The sequence below is a fragment of the Pagrus major genome, chromosome 17 (genome assembly GCF_040436345.1).
Source record: "Pagrus major chromosome 17, Pma_NU_1.0".
NCBI lineage: Eukaryota > Metazoa > Chordata > Actinopteri > Spariformes > Sparidae > Pagrus > Pagrus major.
The window spans coordinates 25,753,329-25,779,734 of record NC_133231.1 but is presented as its reverse complement, the minus strand read 5'-3'; the positions used below and the strand labels follow the sequence as shown (position 1 = coordinate 25,779,734).

General features: G+C 43.7%; 2 protein-coding genes across 2 annotated transcripts in view; one reads left to right on the top strand and one right to left on the bottom strand.

Moving 5' to 3' along the window:
* Window positions 1-2,459: 2,459 nt before the first annotated feature.
* Window positions 2,460-7,418, bottom strand: mex3a (mex-3 RNA binding family member A). Its single transcript, XM_073485921.1, has 2 exons — window positions 6,998-7,418; window positions 2,460-3,613 (listed from the first exon to the last, which is right to left on the bottom strand). The coding sequence occupies exons 1-2, from the start codon at window positions 7,416-7,418 to the stop codon at window positions 2,460-2,462; spliced, it is 1,575 nt and encodes a 524-aa protein (XP_073342022.1).
* Window positions 7,419-16,989: 9,571 nt separating this feature from the next.
* lmna (lamin A) overlaps window positions 16,990-26,406 on the top strand; it is a 44,131-nt gene continuing 34,714 nt past the window's right edge. Inside the window, 2 exon segments of the mRNA XM_073485176.1 lie at window positions 16,990-17,163; window positions 24,635-25,014. Of these exon segments, the coding sequence (XP_073341277.1) occupies window positions 24,680-25,014 (335 nt within the window). The 5' untranslated portion in view covers window positions 16,990-17,163; window positions 24,635-24,679.

Below are 26,406 nucleotides of genomic sequence, written 5' to 3'. Positions count from 1 at the left end.
AAAATGACCCCCCCACCCCCCCATCATTCAACAGCTTTAATCCCTACCCCCATTCGCTCTCCTCTAGCCCTCTGAAATCCCCAGGCTGGGGCTAAGGCAGACGCAGAGGGTGTGTAATTTGATTCAGCATGAGTGCTGGTTAAATGGGGCGTTTCCTCTGCTTTCCTGTCAATTACAATTGTCTGATTTCATTCTGGAAGCTCAAAGCAGAGGGGGGCTGCCATTGGCTGAAGCCCGGGTGTCCATAGTGAAGGGGCAGCTGCAGGATGTCCCATACAGTAGCGAGCTGACACGATCTGCACCGGCGCTGTCACACAAACAGGACCCCATACAAATTTCAGGGCGGTGCAGTTGGGGAGCGGAGGGGGAGTTAATGCTGCACCCCGCGTGATACGATCACGCAATCTTTTTTTTATTTTTTATAGGTGAGCACGTACGTTTTCATCATTTGCAAAGGGTATACTTCAGATAGTGTGACATTAACATTGAAAACAGGTAACTGCTCTATCTCCTGATAACTGTAGATAATTTATTTTGCTCCTGAGCCTCCCCTCATTTCACAGGCCCTGCCAAATTCAGCTAGTGTCTTTCAAATTTTGTGTGTGTGTGTGTGTGTTTTGGGACAAAAGAGGCCCCCTCTCCCCAGTAGGGATAGCTCAGAGCAGCAGAAAAGGAGAGGAAAAAGGGGGGGGGAGAAGGGGCAAGAGGGAGTGGAAGGAGGGGGTCTTATTCGCCCAGCTGCATCCAGACCATCCAGCCCCCTCTGTGCCTGTAACAGTAGGGTGGGGCAGTAAGGGGCTCTCTGCGGGACCCTGTCCTACCCCTCATACAGCTCCAGAGTCCCCACACGGTCCGCACCTGGACCAACCCATTTGCCTAATTATGAATGAGTAGAACCAGGCCGTGTCCGAGCGCTCTGCAGCCCACGCCGCCACCGGGCCCAGACAATACGCCCCACTCAGAGAGGCCTTGGAAAGCAAACGATCGAACTGTAAGCAGGGGGAGACATAAAAGCCAAAGAAAAGAGAGAAAGAAAGGGGGCTAGGCGAGACCTCCAACTCGGGGTCACCGCCGCAGTGTGCCATGAAACACCTGCTCCTGTACAGCTTTGCTAATTACAGGGGAGACAGCTGGCCCCTCGGAGCTCACACATAATGCCGTTAGAATTGGGGACGTGGAGTAAGGATTACTGATTTGGGACTTTTACAGTGTCAACTATTCAAATCTGAGTCTGCTGCTGATTCAGGGAACATTTTACAGTTTTACTCGGCTTCTGTCCTAGCACTAATTCTGCTCTTTATTTACAGTGCACACCTCAGAGAAAAGCTTGTTGACTGGAGCTCTTGCTGCGTCCTATATCGTTCAGCGACTGTGGCCAAATGACCACACAAGACAATAAAGCGCGGTTAAGGTGGCTTTGAAACAAGTCCACTGGGGAGACAGATATCGAGAACTAGCCAACTGGATGAATTCCAAGGCTTTCGGCCTCACAAATTAAATCAGTGCTTTAAGCCAACCGAGGAACCACATGCTTTTCAAGTGCCACGAGGAGCAAGCATTTACGAATCTTTTCAACAAACTGCAGTGACCAAAGTGTAATCAATGGCTAGTGGAAAGAAAAAATCACTGATACTTTATACAACTTTCATCTATCTCTGTGAATAATGATACCAATAAAATGTAACCAATTACTCTAAATAAATGACGTAATGTCCTCTCCCTTTTTGGGACTAATCTGGTTTATAAGACTTTAAGGTATGAGAATGAAATAAGGGGATTTCTTTTGTTTTCTTGTAAAGTTTACAAGGCTTTGACTAGAACTAATCTCTTCACATTTTCATTTTGCTGAAATTAATATCTATTATTTTGGACCAATTACATCAAACCACAATCACAGTAAAACTGAAAAGGCTGAATTCACCTTCACATCTGCTCCCAAAATTTCATGGTATGATTGAAAATCCTATTTTAGACCAAGATGATTGTAAGGTGCAATGACAATTCTATTTTTTCCTTCTAATAACAACATTGACTTTCAAGGTCAGTCAGGTGCAGATTGGGTACCTCAACAATCATCTTCTTCCTTCCATATAAACCCACTTCATGGTAAAATAAAAAATTTGAATAATAAAATGTTCACATTACTGTCTACCTCTGCCTACACTGTGATTCATGAATGAAAAACAGCAGCAGTCAAAAAACTGAAAATGCAAGGTACTATACTTCTCTTATAAACAAAACTTTTATAAAATATATATGCATATATATATATAAAAGAAAAACTTAAAAATATTTCTTATACTTTTTAGTAAAGCAAGCAGTGCCTTCTAAAATATCTGCTTGATTGTTTTTAAATTTTCTGAAAAACAAAAATGTGTATTATAATAATAATCATAATAACAGTAAATAATTATTGAACAAACACTGACAAAACTAATGATAAAAACTGATGTGGTTCCTTAAGAGAATATTCGGATGGCCTGTGTGACCTGGGTGTGGCACACTGGGCACTCCGGGTGGTTGAGCTCACAGATTCGGATGGCACACTCCATGCAGAAGAGGTTATGGCCACAGGGCACCAAGGCAGCCGTCACTTTGCTTTCAAAGCAGGTCATGCAGTCCCGCACAGTGGCCGGTGGCGAGTCCGGCACTGGCAGACGGCCTGGGAAACCCTCGCCGGCTGAGGTGGGCTCACTGTGGGCGCGGCGGGCCTGGGCATGAGGTGAGCCGGCTACGGGCACGATGCTGGTGACTGAAGAGTTGTTGGTGCTTCCACCTCCGCAGGGCTCGGGTAAACCAGGGGAGAGTCTGGTCAGGGGGAGCGGGAGGCCTCCAAAGCTCTTGGAACGCTGCTGGGCGTAGAAGGCCACCTGTTTGGGGTAGTCAGGGTCGCCCCAGCTCTGGGTACCCTCTGATCCAAAATAAGAGCAAGGCTTCTCTCCAGAGCTGGAGAAGTTGCCCTTGTTGTAGATTCCCCCTCCCTCACTTCCTCCTCCCCCTCCCCCTCCAACCATGGCATCTGAGAAGTTCTGGCGGTAGCTGCTGGTGAGAGGCTTGCGCTGGCCCCCCTGCAGCCCCCACACCTGCTGTAGTCGGCTCTCCAGACCACCGCTGCTGCCCGCTGGGCTGCTTCCACCATTCGGCCCCAGACAGTCGTTCTCATTATTGTGGTCATGCAGGCCTCCTGTTCGGAAGGCGATGTGTGCTTCGATCTCCTCGCGGGCCCGCTCGGCGTTGCTCGGTGACCCCGTGATTTCAAAGACGGGGTCGCGGTCTCGACTGGGAGTGACGATGTAAGTGCAGGTTTGCTGCTGGATGCGTTTGATGGTGGATCCTTTAGGCCCCACAACCAGCCCCACGACACGGTATGGCACTCTCACCTGAATGGTGGTCTGACCTGGCAAAGGTGTGGGCGGGGAGCCGCTAAAGGACACTCCCAGCTTGTTGCGGGATGCCCGGAGCATGGAGAAGTGCTCAGCAGCAGAGATGATTTCACGGCGGGCCAGTGCAACATCCTCCTTCCGGCCAGTGATTAAGAACACAGGCTCCTCTCCTCTAACGGGGGTTTTGATGTAGGTGTTGGTCTTGGCCCGCAGGGCTTTGATCTTGCAACCTGCAGAGACACCAAACATACATTTCAAAATGAGTAAATATGATACATCGGTTCACGTTTGTGACTCAAGAATCAAGTGCAAAGGTTATAAATGTGAGCGCACTTAGCTAACGTCCTCAAGTTGCCTTTGTTCTGTGTAAAGTCAGATTTGTTCACCGGTTATGACCAATTTAGCTTAATATGTTGCAGCTTTTTACTGGCAGGAGTAATTATCATGATTTATGAGGTTTCCAGCGCCTAAGCATTAGGGCACCTCTTCAGTGAACTTATTCATTAGCTCTAAATCAGACACACCTTACAAAGAGATACATGAATAGTGCTCAGGTATTGACCATTGAGAATTGGCTGTTTTGGAGGACTGAGAGCAACAGCACATGCATTACTCTATGCAGGCGAGCAGTCACTCTCTGACCTCTCCTTGAACTTACGAGACAATACAGTCAACCCACATGTGCTTCGTTTTTGGACCATTTATGGCTCAACATCTGCCCTGTTTCTGATCAGTGTGTAATAGTTTAATCTATAAAGCGCTTTTAAGGCAGAGTCTTAATGTGAGAGGGTGCAGGTTGACGTTATATCATGACAAATGAATCCAACACTGTAATGGGACAGAACAGGACGTACAGTAAATCAGTGATTGTTTCAGGGGGCTGTCAGATGCGTCCGAGGTCAAGAGGAACGTGGTAAGAAAAGACACAGCAATTCTGTTTATATTACACCTCATGAAGAATGCATCGAGCATTACGAGGGTCAGCTTTCATTCAGAATCTCATGCAGCTTCCTCATTAAGATATTTATTGACGACTTAAACGTGCCTTTCCTGTCTCGACCGTTTCTTAAAGAGGCCGGTGCATCTTCTTGGACGAGCAAGAATCATCAGACACCCATCTATCTATCAATTTATCTATGTACTGAACAGACCTGAGCTCATCTTACCAGACTGCAGGTGCTTCACAGCACATCACACAGCACATCATTACATTACCTATTTGAAAATCACAGCTGCAGGTATCAAAACACCTTAAGTTGAAGACAAATTTCTCTCTAATGCGACCAAATAGGCCCACTTTGCTCAGGAACACTTCCTTCCCAGTGACCAGTGGTACAGACAGTAGGATAGTGATACTCTCATGCCCAAAATCTGAAAATGCCTTTTGGGGCCATTGCTTGGTATTAAGCTAATAGACATGTCCGTGCCACGGGGGTTCAAGGGGCAACTGATGGATTCCTTTTCCTGAACTACGTTGCACCTTTTAATTAGTCTCAATTGAAGAATTATCTGTAAACAAAATTGGCGCCGATTAATTAATCGCAAGCAGAAATTGAGGTCACTGGTGACAAATGTATTCTCCGCTGTTAAATTGTGGTGTGAGAGGTGCCTGTGATCCAAAACAAAGCCACCCCTTGATCTGAAGAGCACCAGAGGAAGGTACAAGAGCATCCTCGGGATTCACTGCCTGTGACTCTTGACAGGAGAAAAACAATCATATCCAAGCCTTTCTCCACGACAGGATGCTCTGTTTGGCAGATTCACCAGGCGGCATGTGATGCACGGTGCTGAGAGGAAGGGGGTGTGTGCGCATTGCCAACTAACGAAGGGCCACGATTCAAAAGCAGCTCGACTCAAATCCCCCCAAATCAGCACTTCTTCTCGGTCATGGCGAAAGGGTCCTCTCGCTGCACTTGTGCCCACTGGATCCACCCTCCGGCTGTCTTCGGTTACCCCATTAAAATTCAAAACTTACACTTCAGAGTAAAGAACAGGAGCCGCAATGGGAGACAAGGGGCACTTAGCAGCACAAAGTAAATCCACATTACCACAGCAGTGGAGCAAGTAAAGAAAAGTATTGGTAAAAGAAGCCATCTCAGCTCCCCTGGACCCCCGTTGACATTATTCGAGACCTGTTTGTTTTTGTTGCGAGATAAATCAGGATCTGCTAATGGTACCTCACCCTGCAGTCTTTGTACTTCTCTCAGTCCAACCGCCCATTACTCCCTCTCCTGACAGACTACCATGTGGCATTGAGAGTGTGCAGTGAAGTGGGGCTCATGAGGAGCCCCTTGTGTTGAGCTCCAAGGCGTGACTCCCATTCAGCTTTTAGATGCTATACTGCCCTTCCGTCCCCATCCTTGTCTTTTCTGCACCTCTCACCCATGGGTTCATCGCGACAGTTAACAATGGGTGCAGCCACACAAACACCAGCACCACCAAGCAGAAGGGGAAAAAAAGACAATAAAAAAAATATTTTTTTTTTTACTTCTGGGTCCTCAAAACCAACTTAGGTTCAAGCTTGTTCGCAGCTTGATTGCACATAAATATGGAAGTCGGATAGAGCGAAAAATCACCTGACGACAGCTTTGCTGCAAATAAGCACAAACAAGAGAATATTCTGTTTTTAAAAAAAGGATTCCCACCTCCTGGTGCAACTTCTCGCTGAGTCACCCTTTAAGGCCATCCCGTGTGCCAAGCAGCAACACTGTCTTAATGCGCCCCTCCCCTCCATCCCCCGACTTTCACACCTTTGTTTGACAGCTGCTGTCATTCAACTTCAGCTCTTTGTTCAATAAAAACCCCTCCAACTGTAAGAAAAACGGGGCAGAATGTGTAATGTGGCTGAAATTGAACTTTCCAACTCCCTCGTTTGAAAAAAACAAGTGGACCACGCTCGCTCTATTGTCCAATTGTGTCACTGGGGCAGTGCGCAACATAAACAACGAGCTGAATACATTTGGAGAGAGAGAGAGGGGCAAAACATCCCTCCACCGATCAGACCCAACGTGTAACACACACACACACACACACAAAAAGAATAAAATAAAAAAATAAATCGCTCGTTTTCCTAGCCATCATGTGGAAGTGAAAGACATTCCTCTCCTCGCCTGCTGCACGTTGCCTTTTTTGAACAGTCTGGCGCGTCTCAGACGACAAAGGAAGCAAGTGCTCTCCGTGCTCCAGTGTGTGTCTGTGCGCTGACATTGATGGCGTGGATGTAGAATAATTCGCCCAGTAGGGAACGGGTCTCTCTCTCTCTCTCCTCTCCTCTCTCTCTCTCATGCCTCTGTGCTAATTCACTCAAAAGCAAAATAAACAGAAAGCGGCCGACGACTCGTCTTCAATGTACGAGTGTTATGATGAGTGCACGGGAACTTGCGACGTTGGAGCAGAAAAAAGTGGGAGGCTGATGTCTCGGGGGAGCACAAAAAACACGCGAGCACACACACACACACCACTCCCTTTTCTTTGTCAAATAACACCAGGTAACAGTTAGAGAACAAGAAACAAAGCACACAGGAAACCACGGCGGGGATAATGCAGCACTGTTAGCGGGGGGAAAGCACAAGTTTGAAGGGAGAGGGGGAATAATATGCAAGCCAGCGGTTTACCTTGTCTCCCCACTATTTCGGCCACATGTTCAGAGCTGGGCACTGGGACGCATTCTGTTATGTTGCAGCCTCGTCCTTTCGTCTCACTTGAGGAGCTCTCGTACAGGGCGCACAACTTGCTTTTCCCTTGCAGAATCGCCGTGTCCCCGCCACCACCGACGCTGTTCGTGTGGTTGTGGTGGTTGTTGTTATTGTTACTCCGGTCCTGTACTCCTGTTGTTGGGGCTCCGCCGCCGTCCTCGCCTTCCCCGAGCCCCAGCAGAGACAACTGGCCCAGCGCGACCCTGAGGGCACGGGAGTCGTCTTCCTCCTCGTCGGGCGGCACAAGGAGACCTTCGCTTCCGAAGCCGGAGCCGGCCAGATCCCCGCCGTAGCCCCCATTTTTCTCCATGATCCCTGCTAGAACCAGCAGGCTAGGCATGGCTAACAAAAGAGTGTGTGAGACAAAGACAGGGGAAAGAGACTGGAGAAACAGCACCCGTGCCGCCTCCTCCTCCTCGCCCCCTCCTCCTTCCAATTCCCCCCTTTGCGCTAGTCCCTCCCATAGACCGGCCCCCTCTCTCTCTATCCGCCAGACTTTCAGTACAGTAGTCTCTCTCCGAGCTCCAGGCAAACGGGACACAAGGCCGTCTGCACGATAGATGGGGCGGGCGATGTGTTGCTCCACCCAGTCTGGTTTACACAGCTCCCCTCCTCGCCGAGACAAAACGAGCCGCCCTCCCGTTGTACCATTCCGTCTCAGGTTCCCAAGCCTGTGGCATCTCAAAGCGAGCTCCCCTCCCGTCACCTATAGAAAAAGGAAGAAAATACCTCATCGTTCACCTCCTGCGCGCACCGCACTCGTCTGAACGCAGCCTCGCTCGCAGCTCTAGAGCTGCAGTGTAGCCTGAAAACCGCATATCGGCGACTTATGTAAGAATATCCGACCAGGATGTATGAAAAGGTGCAAAGTACAGTGCGCACATGGTCATCTGGTGGTGCTGCTGAAAAGATGATGTCAACTTTATCATACAGGGATTTGAAAAAAACAAGCAAACAACATTTAAAAAAAAAAAAACCGAGCAGCTCCTTGCATTAATGAGGGGGGATCGTGGACCATCTGACATGAATTTGGGGAGTATAGGAGTTAGTGACATTTTTTGGCGGGGGTCCGCCCACCTCCATGTAGCCGTGCTTTGCGGCAGGTCACCGCGTTGTTGTCTCCGGCGCCGTTGCGCATGAGGATGTTATGTATAGGAGGGAAAGAGGGTGTCTGGAGGGTGGGTGGTGGGGGGGAGGTGGGCTGTATACGAGGAGGAGAAGAGAAAGGGAGTTGTCAGACAGGCGTTGCAGACCCTATGCAGCGGGGGAACATCAGAAAAGCCCTCGCACATTTCCCGTTAAAAAAAAAGAGAGAGAGAGACAGAGAGAGAGAGAGAGAGGAGGTTTTGCAGCAGCAGCCCCGGTGAACAAAGAGCCGCGCCGTTCGTTTCGCGCACAGACTCCCCAAGATGTCCTCGGCAGAAGCCACGCCTGACGGCATGGTTGTAGTACAACACAAAGACTCAAACTGCAGTATTAAAAACATTAATAACCACTATATTGTTGTTAATATTATTAAATGAAGCTTTTAATCAGACTTTTTTCTCTCTCTTTTCGCAGATTTTTTTAGCTTTCAAACAGGTCGCAAACTACCTGCAACTTACAAGCATTAAAAACCTGGAAATTTCTCATTTATGTGCAATAAATACATGAAGAAGGAAGTCGGATTCCTCAGATGATGTCATTATTTTCCCATTGAGTTGTGGAATTATCATCACACTTGGGTCACTGCTACAAAGAAAGAGCCACGAGGAAACACTGGCTCCGGTGTGTAGATTGCCACACAGTGCTGAGCATGTTTTCAGCTTCCTCAAAGTGTCAGTCTAACTCCAGCCTAGCCTGTCATTACCATCTGTGCATATGCATGGTGGGATGTACAGTGAGTATGTGTTGCGTAAGGCTATAACTGAATGACAAGGCAAACTCTGGGGATGTTTACTCTGAGACAACAGTGGATGCTCCGCCGCTCCACCGTCCACATTATTTCTCCACCCCGGCAGAAAATAAAGACATCTCCACACACATACACACACACACACGTGTTTACTGAACTTGATGTTTCTATATGAATTGATGGATTAAATTTCAGTGAAACCTCTCGGTGTGTGTGCTTTGTGTTCCCAGGGGAGGTGTTGAATTCACTCTGTAGATTACTTGTGCATTTCAACCCCATCCATTAAATTCAATTTATCATTCTCCATCATATTTGGTGTTTTTTTTCCACGCTGTGACTGCAATAACTGTAATAACCAAAACATAAACACACACACAGTCCTCGATTTGGGCTTATATGACAGACTGAGCGTGGCATGTGACTCTTAGAGAGATTCAGCATGAATATTTTAGCATTTCTAGTGAGAACGCCTTCTGCCTTTTAATAACACATAAAATGGAGCAACAATATAATCACAAATTTCCAAACAGCATGTCTGAAAATAGAATGCAATATAAATGTTGTGATAAAACGGTACCAGCAAGCTACAGCAGGTGTATTTACATGCATAATCAGAGTCTAGACGCGCTCTCTGGGTGCCAATCAGGAAGGGGTTCGTTCCCCGAGGGTGTGTTGCAGATGAGAGCTCACAGGGAGACTCCTGGTATGAGTCCGGGATTAAAACATCCCCACTCCACCCAATAACATGGATAAAAAACAGCAGCAGGAAGAGAGCAGGATGGCGTGATGCATGAAGGACCAGAGGGTGGGCCCAGGGGGTCTGCCCCCAATCCCCCACCCCACCCAGTGGTGAGGCCAGAGGATTGGGTGAGAGCACGGTCGGGATGGGGACGAGCACCACACAAGGGCCGGCCTCTCAACGGTGCACTGAGTGTGCCAGTGTGTCCAAGAGGTCGTCTGGCTCCATTAAAGGGGTCCGCTGGGAGTCCAGAGCCCCAATCAATAAAAAGCATGGATCTGGGATAGTGTTTCCCCCCCATTCAACACACCCCTCTCTGTCTGGATGTGTGGTGTGGCCTGTTGGAAGTCTGATTGGTGATGCTGCTGTACCACATAACCTTTGTGACCCCGAACTAAACCTTCTCCGGCTCTGAATGGACCACAGCAGGTCTGGTTTTCATTCAGACTTCGCTGCCTGTGGCTGTGGGCTACAATTGTCATGTCTAGTTTCTCTCCTTGCATGTGTGTGTGAGTGTGTTAGCTACAGGATACTTGTGAAACCTAGAGTGCTGAGGTCATGTTACTTGCACACAAAAAAAACTCAATGATCTTGACCATCTGGTCGTCACAGCAGAGCTTTTTCTCTCTTTTTTTACCCTGATGAAAGACTGACTGGCATCTTTAGGGAGTCGCTGTGGTTTACTGTGCCGCAGAGACACATACCAGCGTCTTTGTCCGAGAGCTCATGCAAATATTGCTCTCACCTATGGACAGCATCTCTCTTTCAAAGAGGACAGGCTTAATAGGCTGTAAAGACACGTCTGAGAATCCCTAAAGGACATCCCTTTGACTTCCACGGCCAGATGTCCTTTTCAAGACTTTTCTGGTGCCCCGCTGTCACTTGAATGAGGCTTCTGCGAGCACAAAGGGATATGTTGGCTAAGCACCACGTGCTGATGCCATAGTGAACGGGCTCTCAGGGATGATGTAAGACCACATGCAAATGATACCACATCTTGTGCTCAGACGCTGACGAGAGCCCTGAAGTCGATCAGCTGAACGAGTCAAACACTAAATGTAGACACCACTTTGTCTGAGGGGGGTTTTCCCTCCTGTATATATTTTTTTTAAGTTTTATTTGTTTATTTGTTTGCTCTTTTGTGTTTGTTTTTATTGTTTGTTTTTTCTCACTTTTTTCAGGGGAGAGCAGCACAGATACTAACAGACTGATAACATAATGATGATACAATAAAACAAACAAAAATAAAGCAAACAATAGGAAACGGAAAGAGAGAGAGGGAGTTGAAGAGGTCGTCGTGGAAATACAATTAAAATGCAACGACCTCATCATCGTTAAAGCAGCTGAGTGTTTCCTTAACCTCGCGTAGAATCATCAGTTTGTTTAGTTTAATTCGGCAGGTCGACCGTCATGCGTGGATCCGGATAATGAGGCCTTTTCATCCCAAACTTTGCTCCATCTTTGGGGTAAGTCAGCAAAAATGCTCGACTGAGCTCCACTTTTATTAACAAAAAGTGAAGCTCAAAAGTTTTTCGAAACCGCTCCTTCTTTGAGTAATATAAGACAAGACTTGACACAGAGACTGGAGAGTAATTGAATTAAAATCTAGGTTTTCATCCCACATTAGAGTCAGTATTGTTGGGTAATGCACTTTTTACAATGCTGTGAGTGAGCAGTGTGACCCACAAAAGATGACTAAGGCAACTAAAAGTGTTGTCTTATCCCCAATTTTGGCTCTTATTTAGTCCCATAACAGTGATTGTTTTCATTATTTATTGATCTTTCAGGTTTTTTTTTAGTTGTTTAGTCTATAAAATGTGGAAAAATAGTGAATCACAGTTTTCCAAACACAAAGGTGACATGCTCATATGGCTTGTTTTTTTGTCCATCAAATCTTCTTAAAGATATTCTTTATTCTTTATTAAAATTGTGTGTAACAATGTGTAGTGTGTGTGTAAAATCTTCACATTTCAGATTCTGGAACCAGAGAGTGTGTGACACATTTGCTTATTAAATGAATAAGTTATCAAAGTCATTGTTAATCAATTTTTTTGTATACATGTTAACAGCAAATCGTACATGTCGGCACCTTTTCCATCTTTAAAGAGGCACTGTGTATTTTTGAAGAAGAAATTCAAACTCAGAATTTTTATATTTGCAATATTAACGAGGAAATAATACAAACTCAGAAATATTTATTATTTCCATAACTGAATAAACAAGCTGTTCTCAGAGTCAGTTTGTTTATTCAATTTTTTCAGGCACAAAAACTAAGAGAGTTTGTTTATTTTGTTTGTTTAGGCATAAAAAATAATCAATCAATGAAGATCTTTCTCTTCTGACTAAAATTTCATCCCCAAAACTAACATAGTGCACCTTTAAAATAGTGCGTGACTGCATTTACCACACACACAAACACAGAGGCGTCTGCAGTCTTTCCTCACATGCATATGAAGCTGTTGACCTGCACACACACACACACACACACACACACACACACTCTCACCTCACCCTTGTTAACAATAAACACACACACACACAGATGCACTGGGATGTTTTGATTGGGAGAGCTGGTGTCAGCTGGGAATATGAGTCAGGTAGTATGACTTCATTGCTTTTTACGGGTATTAGGTCATCTCTCTCCTCACCCAACCCTCCCTCCCCCTCCTCCCTTTCTCCCCCCCTACCCCCAGCCCCGTCTCTCTCTAATCACATTGATGCTGTGACACGCCTAGTGATGAGTAAGGCTCACCTCACCGCTTTCTTCCCGTATGGTGGTGATCTCACACACGTCACAGGACGCTTTGAACTTCCTGCTTCACTTTCATTTTTGGCATCTACTTTTCTTATTTTACTGAAGGTCAGTGTTGATTCAGATGTAGCCGTTACTGTAAACAATGAAAGGTTGCAGTTTTTTAATCTGCCAAAGGATTAAGTCACACGATCAGAATCACACTGTCAAATTACTGGTTGGGTCACATTTAGGTTAAGGAAATGATGTCACTGCATTATGATGGCCTGGTAGAACACGATGATGCTCGAATGCACTTTAAGACTTGTATACGTCAAATCAATTCAAATAGATTTTATTTATACAGCCCACAATCACAATCACCTTGCCTCAGTGGGCTTTACAATCTGTACAGCGAGCGACATCATCTGTCCTTAGACCCTCGGAAAAATATTGAGAAAAAAAACCTGCTTAACAGGAGAAAAAAAAGATGTCAAGGATGAAATGTAAAATAGATGAGCTGCGAAGACCATTAATGTAATTTCCAGACACGTCTCATCAGTGACGGAGTGTAATAAAGTAGATTTACACAAGCGCTTGTAAAGTACAAGTAATTTCAGACAAATCTGCTTTACTCGAGTATTTATATTTTATAGTGAAAAGTAAACACAGTTTCTTCATTTCTATGTAAGTATATGTATAAGAAGTATGATTCTGAGGTATTTGTACTTAATTTGAGTATTTGCATTTGATATTTCTTTTCACTTCATCTTCACTACATTTCAGAGAAAAATATTGTGTATTTTGTTGCACAACATTTATTGATTTCTAACCTTTATTTATTCAGGGAGAGTTCAATGAAAAGTCTGAGAAGTCAGGCTTTCTCAGAAAACTCTGATCACATTCACACCCGGAAGCAGCTCAGTAAGCCCACAGTCTGATCCGCCGGCCACTGAAGCGGTTGGGGTTAAGGGCCTTGCTCAAGGGCACCTCAGTGGTGGTAGATGAGGAAGGAACAAGCGCTGCCTTTCACACCAGATTTATCCTACCGGTCTGGGGATTTGAACCCTCCGGTCACAAGCTCACATCTCAAACCTTTAGGCCTCTATTTGACAGCTAATAGTTTGTAGGTGAAGATATTACATAAGTATGACTATTTTATAAAATATGACCCATTATTTTAGATTAAACTAACCAACAGTAAATTATTTCCACACATTTTGTTTGTTAGTATTTTGCACTTTTAACTGATGGTTTATTATAAACCAGTTCAATCGGTATATTAAAAAGAACTAAGTCTCTCTTGTATTGTTTTTAATGGTTTTATGGTGAAGCCAGACACAATTTTCCACATTGTGCACAATAAAGTTAATAAACTACCAAGAAATGCTGCATTGAAGAGCATCCTGTATCTATCTTGAATCGACTGGACAGGCTTTCAAATGTAAACTGACACATGGTGTGAGTTACAGAGACACCTTAAACTTGATTATTTGAAGTATGATAAGAATAAGATTAAGACCTGTTTGACCACTGAGTGCACATGTCCTGTTACTGAACACTGGTTGTTTTTGGATTTATATGAAACTTTTTATGTTGCAGTCTCTTGGGAATATCCCTGGCAAAATAAAGCTTAAATAAAATTCAAAAAAAAAATAGAAATGTTGCACATGATGAACATGCTGCACTGACTATTTCATGTGTTTGAATTGTTTAATTGTTCGTTTTTAATATATGTACCCAGGGCTCTTAGAGGGCAGTACTAATGCTGGATGGTTTACTAAATCATCCTGATGAAGTAAACCCAAATGTATATTGATATTTCCTGGCACAAACACGGGTTGATATAAGCAAGAAAGAGGCCATTCAGTGTTTTCGTGTGATTGCTTTTCTTGTTAGTGGCCAATAGTATTTTAATCCTGAGCCATGACTTTATCTGATTTTGATCAGATAAAAGAGAACCTCTATCCCCCAAATCTTCATTATGTCTTTAGCAATCTCATAACAATATAAAACAAAGGAGGAAGGAAGGAAAAGGAAAAAGCCCAGAAAATATGAAAATGATCAGACGCTTATTTTTTAGCACATTGCCTCCGGCATTCATCCTTTGCCTGATAACCCCTTTGAATACACACAACTACAATTCATTCAGTTGAACTGAACAGATTAAATTTGCTCCATCATCTCTACCATGGCTACGTTTAAATGCTGAAAATAACTAAAATATGACAATATCTGCCAACATCACACTCTACTACTTTAGCTTTGGCTACTTTGCTGACAGTATTATTGATTTTTAATGTGACACTCTTTTACTGTAGTATTTTAAAATTGGGGTAGTACTGCTTTTATTTAACAGTCTGATTGCTGATTACAGAGTTTTCTGTTGGGACCCTTTTCTGTAGACGAATTAGCCCTGAAAGCTGTTTTTTTTTAAAAGAAACATATTAAGCCCAATTTCAGATTCGTGATTTTATTTTAGGTTACTTCTAGAACAGGTTTACATGCTTTAATGCTCAAATAACACACCAGTTTTCTCATACTGTCCAGTGCTGCAGCTCTGTATTCCCCCTCTGTCTGAAACGCTCTGTTTTAGCTCCTGTCTCTTTAAGGCCCCTCCTCCTGAATAACCAGTCTGCTCTGATTGGTCAGCTCACACATGCCTGACACAGCACCGCTGACAGCAACAGAGCAGCTGTACTGAATCAATTTGTATGTGCCAAACTAGCTGCTATGCATAAATTATGCTCATGTGTGACATGGTGACGTAGTGTGATGTCACAAAGTCACAGCATTAAAGGGGGGAACTACTGACGAGGCGTTTCAGGAGCAGTGTTTTCTGTGGGAGAGAGGAGCTTCTGTTGGTGGTCTGCTTTGACCTTTCAAGACCTTTTACATGCACAAGAACCTTTAAAAAAAAAAAGCTGTTTATATCGATCCAAAATAAAAACCATGATAACTACAACATTTATTCTTTTCGCAGCAAGATGCCAAGACAAAAGTCTTTCCCTAATCATGTTGTATGTGCGTGATGATGTCATTACTCTACGTGACATACGCTGCAAAACCAGATGGCGCCAGTGAGTGGTGGGAGGGGAGCAGAGAGGCAGGGTGATAGAGACAGAGAGAGATTGAGAGACGTAGTAGTTTTGAGCCGAGTGTATTTTGTTGTTTTGATTTTAGGTTTATTTTGCACAATAAGCAAAAAATACCTTTCACTCAGGGGAATACTGTATTTCTATTGCAGATGAAACTATAAAAATGTCCTTTGTACATCTCCTTGTGTATCTCAAAAACTAGCGTGAGGAAATCTTTTGTTCATGTTTCTACATTTAGAAATATTTTGGATCAGTGTTTTGTGTATTTATATAGTAAAATGATTTTTATATTTGTATTAATTTATGACATAATTTCAATACTTTAATCACTCATTATTGTTTCTTGGCTTCATTGACATAATATTTTTAGCTGAGGCTATACAGATTTCAGGGATATGAAGCATTTGAAGATATTTAAAGAAATGACATCACAATAAGCAAAAATACCAATGCAGGCGCTGGTGGTTTTCTATTGCAGAGTTCAAATGGTTAAGATACTTTTTTGTGGGCTTGTGGGACATTTTGAAGGCTTTAGTTTTATACCATGTAATCAAAATGTGTACATCTATGTTAGCCGGCTTGTGCAGGGTTACAGATGAACACAGCCCTGAAGCTACAGTTTCAGTTCCACAGTTGGCTACAATCACAGCAAGCACGCGTACATGCTCGGGCCTCATTTTCTCAGAGATCACGATGCCTCCAAGTGACCCACAGTCTTGTTCCATCATTTATGAACAATATGAATGTAAACAAACCATCTACAGCTCAGTAACATAGGTCATGTAAAATTCATGTTCAGCTGTTACATAACGATAAGCATCCCCGGCAAGAGAGCTGTGTGAAACGTCTCCAGCAGCACCCTTCACTTGTTTTTAATTTCTGCTTTTTGTTTGTGTTGAGAATGAGTTTGGGATCACGGGGAATTAAAGCGACTGCACTATTCAACCGGGCCATCTGTACGGCTTGATAGCGGCGGGCGTGCTGGTGTGGTTGCCTTGAGGAATGGTTGTATGAGGCTTCCTGGCTGCCGGTTTAATTAAATTATCAATTCATGTGAAACCCAGCTCGGGTCAGTGTATCAATCACTGCCAAAGTGGGGTCCATGGAGGGGGCCCCTGAGGGCTCTGCAGGGGGTCCCCGGTGAAATGAATACCACTGTTTGTGCATTCATTTAAAGTGTATTGATAATAACAGGAATCTGAATTGTGATCAGTGACTAATGTGTTCAGATTTCTGTCGCCTTGAGATTACTTATATATATATAATTTATCTTCTGTAAACTCCTCCTGAATCCTCACCAGCTCAAAAAACCATCCCAGCACCGACCAAAGCGTTAATGATGGTCGCCAGGTGGCGCCTATAGGCTGCATTGTAATTAGCAGAGATTGGCAGCCTAATCAAGTGTGTTGATTTGCAGGTGGCTGTCGGCGGCTGCTGGCTCGGCTCAGAGTTCTCCTTCAACGATTCGCTCAAAGAAAAAGCTGCCCAGTGGATCATATCATGATTAACTGGACTGTCGACTTCTCCAAAGGTCAATAGTGACCGTGGAAAGAAAAGGGGGACATGTTTCAAACGACCGCGGGAAGAAGAAGAAAAGCTTCATTCCTTCACCAGAGAGAGAAGGTGAGACCATCACACTGTTGATGTCGCAGTTTAATAATCTTCTCCAGGCTTCGCGTTGTGTTTCGGGTCCCTGTGTTTTTGTCAGAGTGGAGAAGCTGTGTCAGTGAACTCGGTGACCCAGGTGGAGAGATATCACGCACAAGTTTTTCATTCAGTCCGTCGGCCAGTGGAGGGCGCGTCGTTTCTGCTCTGTGCCTGTGAATGACTTGACAAACAGGCCGCAGTGCAGACAGGGGGCGCCAGAGAGGCGCAGTGTGGCCGCTGCAGCATCATTCATGAGGAGGGAGGGAAGGGGAGGGACCCGGTGTGGTAGGGACAGCAGCCAGTGGTGCTGAGTAACTAAGTAGATTTACTTAAGTACTTATACTTTACATGTATTCATATCCTTACATAAGGAATACATATACATGCAGTATATCCTTCATATTTACACTGTGCAACTATCCTCTGCAATCCAATGTCTCTGTGCTATTACTTATATTTTCATGCTATTTTACTAAGTATATTACACCATGTGTGTCCTTCTTGATCATATCTGATTGAATGTAACTAAGTATGTTTACTCAAGTACTGTACTCAAGTACAAATATGAGGTACTTGTAGTTTGCTTGAGCTATTAAATTTTCTTCTACTTCATACTTCAACTTCACTACATTTTCAGGGCAAGTATACTTTTTCTCCTCTGCATTTATTGGATACCTTTGGTTAATAGTTACTTTGCAGATTGCAGGTATCATTATTTTTTCTAACTAAGTAAGTTTACTCATACTGTACTTAAGTATAATTCTGAAGTACTTGTAGTTTACCTGAGTATTTCAATTTTTTTTCTACTTCACACTTCCACTTCACTACATTTTCAAGGCAAATATACTTTTTCTCCTCCACATTTATTTGATTACTATAGTCAGTAGTTACTTTCAGATTGCAGGTATCATTATTTATTTTATCAGCAATTGGATGAATAAAAAACAGTCCAGTAATCTCAAAAATACTTCATATTGGATCTAATTATAATAAAAAGTTGAAAATCGGTCTACCTCTAGTATACAGTAGTGTATACAGATGTGTAAATATATGTTTAATTTACTTTTACTTTTGATACTTAAGTACAGTTAATATCAGATACTTTATGACTAGGGGTACACTGATTATCGGCCCCGGACGATTATTGGGCCGATATTCATCATTTTTCTTATTATCTGTATCTGTGATTTTTCTGTCAGATTGCAGATAAAATAAACATATTTAACAAATCTGCTACTTTGGCTCTGATGCAGCATCGTCTCTTCACAATTATTAGCCTTTAAACACTGAATAAACTAGTAACTACATCAAATCAATGTAGTGGAGAGGAAAACTCTATCTCTCATTCAGTCACCTTTTCTGTAACAAGTGAATTTCCTTGTTAAGGGATCGATCAAGTGTTATCTAATTAGTATTTTCATGTTCTGCTTCTTCATACTTTAATTTCAGTGCAATTCAGAAGGCTATCATTGCGTTTTTTACTCGATTAAACTAGTGCACATTCTAGTTAATGATACAGAATATAATCCACAAATAAATACATTTTTATGACCCAGCAGTATGACAAAGATCTCCTCCTTTAACTCAACATGTCACCTTCAGACAAAACACATTTTTTTTCAACTAAACGTTTTCAAACAAATAAATGTAGTGGAGTGAAAAGTGCTGTATTTTATCTCCGAGCTGTAGTGGAGTAGTATTATAAAGTAGCATAAAATTAAAATATTTTACTGAAGTGCAAGTACTTCAGAGTTGTACTTAAGTGCTGATGTAAATTGGACACTTTTACTCAGTATTTTTACTTTGAGTCAAGTGGAAATACAGAGTGGATGAGACGCTGACAGAACATGCTGGTAGAGACAGATGTTGCTCCAGAGGTGAGATTGTTCACTGCTGAAACACACCCACAGTAGTTGAGGGTTATTCAGCCTGGTATTCTGTCCCTTCTCCAGCTTCCTCAGTTTACCCTCGGGACAGTTACTTCCTCATTGAAGTAATGACTCAGCCCTCTGATCCTTCCTCCATCATGGTTTCTATCTGTTTAGACCCACCCAAGAAAAGAAAAGTCTCTCATCAAAGATAACACATCGCGCTGCTCGTCCCAGCAATATTTATCCCACACTTCCTGCACATTATGAACGATTATGAAATGAATTTACATGAGACTGAAGGCTGCTGTGATCGTGTCAAGAATAATTAACATAATATGCAAAACAAAGACTCACAAAGCAGCAATTCTTTGACATTACAGTTTGTACAGTTTTATTGGAGTAGAAATGAACAGAAGGAAGAATTATTTGTAGTTGATATCCTTTAAAGCATTGCAGGCTCTTGTGCACTGGACGGAGATATGGTAACAGTCTTTTTTTAATAATGATTAATGCACATGTGTGAACAATGGTCTCTTGAATAGCAGAGATAACACAGTGAGAGACTGCTTTAGAATTAAAGCTGCTGATCAGGTACAAAGCAAGCGCAGGTGCTCGCTCAAGGACAGCTAACGTGTTTCTGAGTAAGTGACTCTGGTGGTTTGTCAAATGAAAGATTAATGCTTAAATTATACAAATTAATCATTGCTGATTTGCCCGGTTATCTGAAAATTAGTCAGGACGTGAGCAGTACTGTACGTCTGTGTGCAGGAAATGGAGGAAAATGAGGGATGGAAAAACAGAAGCCTGGTATAAACTACAGAGCATGTGCGAGCTGTTTCAAAGTGTTTATAGTGGCCTTCTTAGCTAGAAAACTTCCTTCCCAAGTCAAACGCTCTCATGCAGTTTGGCTCATCGTCTTTGTCACTGCTGTATTTTTCCCAGGAAATCAGTGAGTCAGGAGCTCCTGATGGAGAAATAAACCCCTCAGATTGCACAACAGGCACGCCTTGTTTTTCTGCTGCCCGCTTGGAATGCCGTGAGGGCAGAAAGAGAGAGGGAGAAAGACGAGGAGCGAGGCAGGGACAGGAAAAAACTGACTGCCAACATATTGTTCAGTACTTGTCTTGTCTGGTGAGTTGCATCACAATCTGTCATGCCTGTTCCTGTCTGTGCAGTTGATGAATGCATCTGGGATTCAGACAGCAACTAAGTGCCAGACAGATGTGGATGGAAGTTGAAAAATAATAGTTGACTAGTTGAAATTGCTACGTCTCATCATTTAAAACATCATCCAAATGATGTTAAACAATTATTAACTTGTAGTTTTGGATCTATTTCAAAAACGTTTTTTGTGTTGTTGTTCTACCAATTGTATGTGGGAGAGTCATTTTACAGTACAGTGTAAACATAGGGCTGCAACAAGCGCCTTTCATTATCGATCAATCTGCCAAAGCTCCAGAGCCTAAAGTGATGTTTTCAAATTGATTCTTTTGTCCAACCACCAATCCAAAACCCAAAGACTCTTCATTTACTATCATCAATGACAAAAAGGAGCAAAACCTGAAATTTAAGTAACTGGAACCAACAAATGATTGACAGAGAGCGGAGATCCAATGGGTGGCGGTGCATCACTTTGCAAATTACTCTATTTAATCGTTCGACAATTAATCGTCAACTATTTTAATAGATTAGTCTTTCGTTTGACTCACTTTTCAAACCAGACATTTGCTGGTGCAGGCCTCAGATTTTTTTTTTGCTTTTCTCTATTTGAATATCATGAAGTGAATATCTTTTGGGTTGTGGACTTCTGGTCATCCAAAACGAGCATTTGAATATTTCACAGCTCTGGGAAACTGCATTGACCTGTTTTTTTTTTTTTTTTTTTAACCTTTTTTCCAAAACGAATCATTAATGAAGGTGATTGTGATTTTTCCTTTATGGTTTGTACGGCTACAATTTCCGGTTATTTTCATTTATCAATGCATCTTCCAATTATTTTCATGATTAATCGTTTAATCAAACCCAAAGTGACGCCTTCGAATTGACAGCAGTCCAAAACCCAAAGAGTTAATTAACTATTATAGATGACAAAGAGAGAAGCAGCAAATTCTTACATTTAAGAAGCTGGAACCAGCTAATCTCTGACACAGTTTTAATCAATTGTCAAAGTAGTTGGCAACTCATTCTCTCCCAGTCGACCAACTCATTAATTGACTAATCATTGTAGCTCTGTTGGTTTGTGTACAAAGTTTTTTAGGCTTGACATTTTTTGCTTTCCTTTTCGAAGAAGGTGTGATGTAATTGTTTGTGCACAGAGATGGCACATGAAAGGAAAGAAGATTTGATCAGAGTTGTAGAAAAGCTTGTTGAGATGCTAGGGATGCCTGGTTCTCATCTTAGTGTGACTTCCATGGAAACACAAGGGCTGGCGAACTCGAGATGAAGGGATAAGAGAGAGAGAGGTATAGAGGAGATGGGGGCAGAACAAGAGAGCTGTTTGTAAAGGGGACGTGTGACTCAGAGACTGACGGCTCCTTTCCACTGAAGGGCCACACTGCAGCCAGGAATACTCCCTTAGCCACTGGGCCTGCCCCATGCCCAAAAACAGAGATGCTGTCTTACCCCTTGTTTAACCACATGCACATACACAGACACACACACACATGAATGGACTAACTTCCATTTCCATGGTGAGGAGACACATACACACGGAGAAAACGTCTTTTTCCCCTGCATCAGAACTTGATTGGACCTGTGAATCCATTAACTCCACCCAGAGGAAATAAATATAAGACCAGAATCAACTTGGTGCAGACCTTTAGACTGTCAAGATGTCTTGTGGGAATTATTCTGTCTTTCACTGGGAATATAATGCAAAAGATTTGTGGACTTTTTCCTCCTCTGATTCATCGGGCGAGCTTACTGACAGGTTATTTTTCTGCCATGGATAACACCAGGACCTCCCTACAAGGTAATGAAGGATTTCTATGTACTTTAGCTTGTTTGATGAAGGCACTGTTTGTGTGTGCTGAGGTCATCTGTGTTCCCCCTCTGAAGCAGAGAGGATTTTCTTCTCGCTTTATGAAACAGAAATTCATCTTCCATGTATTTGCTGTCACGGCCATTTACAAGCAGAAAGGTGGGTTAAGAATGTATTCTTCGTAGCAGCGGGGAGGAGCGGGGTGAGATCCGCACATTGACACACTTTCACCCACCTGGGAGCTGTTCAGTATCATCACTGTCACCGCGTTTTATTGACAGACCACTTGCACCAGCCGCTGAGGTCAGCCCGTCTGCGAGGGCTCCGTCTGAGTGAAATGAGAAAGGGAAAGATAGGGCCAGTGCAGGGAGAGATAAAGCTCAGCAGCTGCTCTGTGTGTGTGTGTGTCAATACACAGTCACAGACACACACAGTCTGTCTGGTCTGACTCCTCCTCGCCGCCCCACCCTCCCTATCTTGTGCTCCCGCCCTCTCTCTCCCTCTTCAGCAGTAGGTACATGTGCAGTGAGCGACAGCTACGAGAGCAGTTCAGGGCACGAGCCAAAGGCGCACACACCCACTAGCAGAGAGCAAGATTGCATTATTCAACGGATCCTCTTCTCTACGCTCCTCTGGGGTACGGCACACACACTCACAGCAGCACACACACACACTCAAACCAGCAGATAAACTTCTAGAAAGGTCCTGCACACTCACTTTTAGTCCCTTCAGCAGGCTGCAGTGGAGAGGTTCTCAGACAGGCGAGGTAAGGTTCAGAGAGTTTGCTCAGATTTTTGTCTCCCTGTGAGACTTTCTGTGTTTGTTACTCTGCCAGACAGAGCCACTGCTGTGCAAATAATGTGGTCAGACTATTGTTCTATTGTTTAACTTGTTCAGTCAGCTCAAAGTTAATTTCAGTTTCATTTAGGGAGCGGTGCTGAATAACTTTCAGCAACTTTTAAAAGTTGTATCTCATTTTCCTGCCTGCTCGTACTGAAGAGCAGGACATCAGACAGCACCTGTTAATGCTCGGCACATTTCGGGGGCTTAAATGGATGCTTCATTTATTCAGAGTTAGCCCAGAGAGTACTTGTGTGAGTGTATGGGTCTGCTCCTGTGGGCGTGTGCACACATCATGTGCATGCATGTGTGCGCCATCCCACCCACATGGGCGTGCATGTCCTTGCGCGCACTTTTGGTAATGGGCGGTGAGGGGATGGATGGCAAAGTTTTGGTGCATCCGCCCACCGCTGCGCCAAACTGGAGTAGGCTTTCCCGCCATTCAGTGGGGAAGGGTTGTTGGGTTGTGAGTGGAGCAGCTGCGGAGAAAGAGCAGTTCTTAAGTCACAACAGTTTGGCCTCAGTTGTAGTTGATGATAACAATAATGATGCATTTATTAGTATTGTTGAATGCCTCATCAATAATTGCAGTATGCTGTTCTCTGATGGGGAAAAAAACACGGTCCTATTGCATGTTTTGTTGGAAGCATAGCCAGTTAATGATTTTCTTCTTTTTTTCCCTCCATCATCTTCAAATATACCTTTTTAAAATGTAATTAAAAGCCAAAGTTTGTCTTGTATTTTCAGCGACTGAAGCCATAACTGCAGTGCTCTTGTATTCATGTCTCTGTTAGCACCCTTTTAAATGGCCCCAAAGTGGATGTATGTCCTTATCAGGGCATCCTGCAGTATTTTTTTTGTACTGTGAGTCAACTCTTTGGTATTATGATCGGTGCTTGTGCAGGTGGTTGTGGGCGAAGTGATCACTGCAGAACATGCTGATGAACACAGTAAACTATAGGAAGTAATTACAAGCTTCCTTTGTGGTTTACCTCAATTTTACTAAAAAAAAAATTAAAAAAAAAGATTTGTGGAGAACCGAGAAGGAAGGAAACGATTTTATTTATTTTGGTCGCCCTGGCTGCGGCTGCATATTTTAGGAGTAATCATACAAGTGTTTAATTGGCCTTGTGTGTGAGCCGAAGGTGGGGGTTGATGTTCGTGGGAAATATGTTTGCTCAGGAGTGAACTGCGCAAAGTGGCTTAACTACTCTGACAACAATTTAATGGAGCTGGAGGGGAGAACAGCCAGGCATGTGTTATGACAGTGTGTGTATGTGTGGAAGAGGGATGTTATCAGGAGTGTTCAAAGCAGGAAAAGGGCAGGAAACTGTAACACCTTTTTTTTTTTTTTTTTTTTTGATAAAAAAATAAATGGGGTTTGGTATCCAAAAAATCTGGAGAAAATCTCCTGTGAACGAGCTCTGCCTGCACATTACTTTCATACATTCATACAATACAAATACATTAAGGGCAGTCATTAAATGAAGTTTAAGAGATGTGCAGTACTGACTGTGGAAAAAGGATCCTGGGTTACATTATCATGCAGAGCTGTGAGTAGGCCTATTACAGAATGCGGGCTGCCCAGACAAGGATCAGAGTTATGCAAGACTGGAACATTTCTTCACTATAAACTCTATTAAAGTTTAACGTGTGATTCTGCCCGTGATTTGCTGCACTGCGTTTCCAGGGAAGGCTGCCCAGATACTGTGGTTTTCATTAACTCTTCTTCCCTCACCCTCCTCCTCCCTCACAGCCAGTGACTCACCCCCTCTGCACCTCTTGCTGAGCCATTATTACCATGGAAACCCCAGGCCAGAAACGCATCAGCCGCGGCGCCGTCTCCCCGGCCCGCATCACCAGGCTGCAGGAGAAGGAGGACCTGTGCAACCTCAATGACCGGCTGGCTGTGTACATCGACAAGGTGCGCTCGCTGGAGATGGAGAACGCCGGCCTGCGACTGCGCATCACTGAGTCGGAGTCCTCGTCCAGCCGAGATGTGTCGGGCATGAAGGCGGCGTATGAGGCGGAGCTGGCTGACGCCCGCAAGACCCTGGACCAGGTGGCCAAGGAGCGAGCACGGATGCAGCTGGAGCTGAGCAAGATCAGGGAGGAGTACAAGGAGCTTAAAGCCAGGTAGGAGGAGCATGTGGGGGTGGAGCTTGAAAGGGAGTGGCTTTGTTTCAATGATGATGTCACACAATGGGTGTGGCTACACGCATATATCTATTATAATGTCTGTTTTTATGTTGTTGTAAACTGTATTTGGTGAGATTACAACAAATTTCCACCCTGGTGGACAACAAAGATGTCTCTTATTTCATAGTTCAGACAGACAGCTCGAGCTGCTCTGCTATACACAAGACAGGCCCCACTTTCCACAATCTTCTAACCACACCCTCTCAATTTGGCGGTCTATTTAAACTGCAAAAATCTCCCAGCTCTCCCTCTGCCTGTCAATGCCAGCGCTGCCCTGCGTCAGTATTGCTGCATGTTCTTTCAGCATCCACCTGCAGGCTCCGACTGGGGGGTTCAAGATGATTTGCTTATCACTCCCCAATGACTCTATGTAAACATATCTGCGGGGAGTGATGATGTCGGAGCCAAGACGCCAATCTCTAACCATGTTTTGCTGCTATAATAAACATTTCAATCGTGAGTTATCCGACTGAAATTCTATTATAAGCAGCATACAGTACATACAGCTTTTTTTTGTTAGTATTTCGTGCATCCCTTTATGCACTTTTAAATGCACCAGAATAAAACATTAGAATAAAACAGGCTGTCGGCAGAAGCCACAAACCAGCTACACGTCCTTCAAGTTGTGTTGCAGTATTGATGACACAACATTTATTCTCTGTCTGGTCCCTTTGTGGGGGAATTCCCTGCGTTTTTGGTGTGAACCCACAGTAAGCTGGGAATACCCCTGTGACACTGATACATGAGAATTATATGCTTCTCACATTATTTCTGGCTCAAGATGATTCAGATACAGGTGCTTTGTGGTTAAGAGACACAGGTCAGCTAAGAATATAATGTGACATGATTTATGGTGACATTACGTTACGTTCTTTGTACTTGCTGTGGCACATCAGCCGCCGCAGGCTTTTTCTTGCGTTTAAAACTGACATAAAATCTTAACGTGTTTCCTGAGATCTCATAGCTGTGTTTAAGGCGGCGCTGCAGTCAAAACATCTGAACATGCGGATCAGAATGCTGTAATTTTACCTTTTGTGCTGCCATGCCTTCAGTTCACACCTGCTGTTGTTCAGCACCACTGAGACTGTGCAACACCTTAATTTTCCACCAGGAATGCAGTTGTTGAGCCATACCTGTCATTAACACTGTAGAAGACATTCCTGGTGGTTTAGTTTGTATGACTCGTCAGTTAGTTAGTACAGTTATGTCACTTTAAGCCCAGGGGTGTTGGAAATCACACACCTTCAGCCAAACGGGCTCCACCTTTAACACACAGCCTCACCGGTTAAGGTAGAATTATCACCGCCCTAATGACAGGATGTCTTTCAT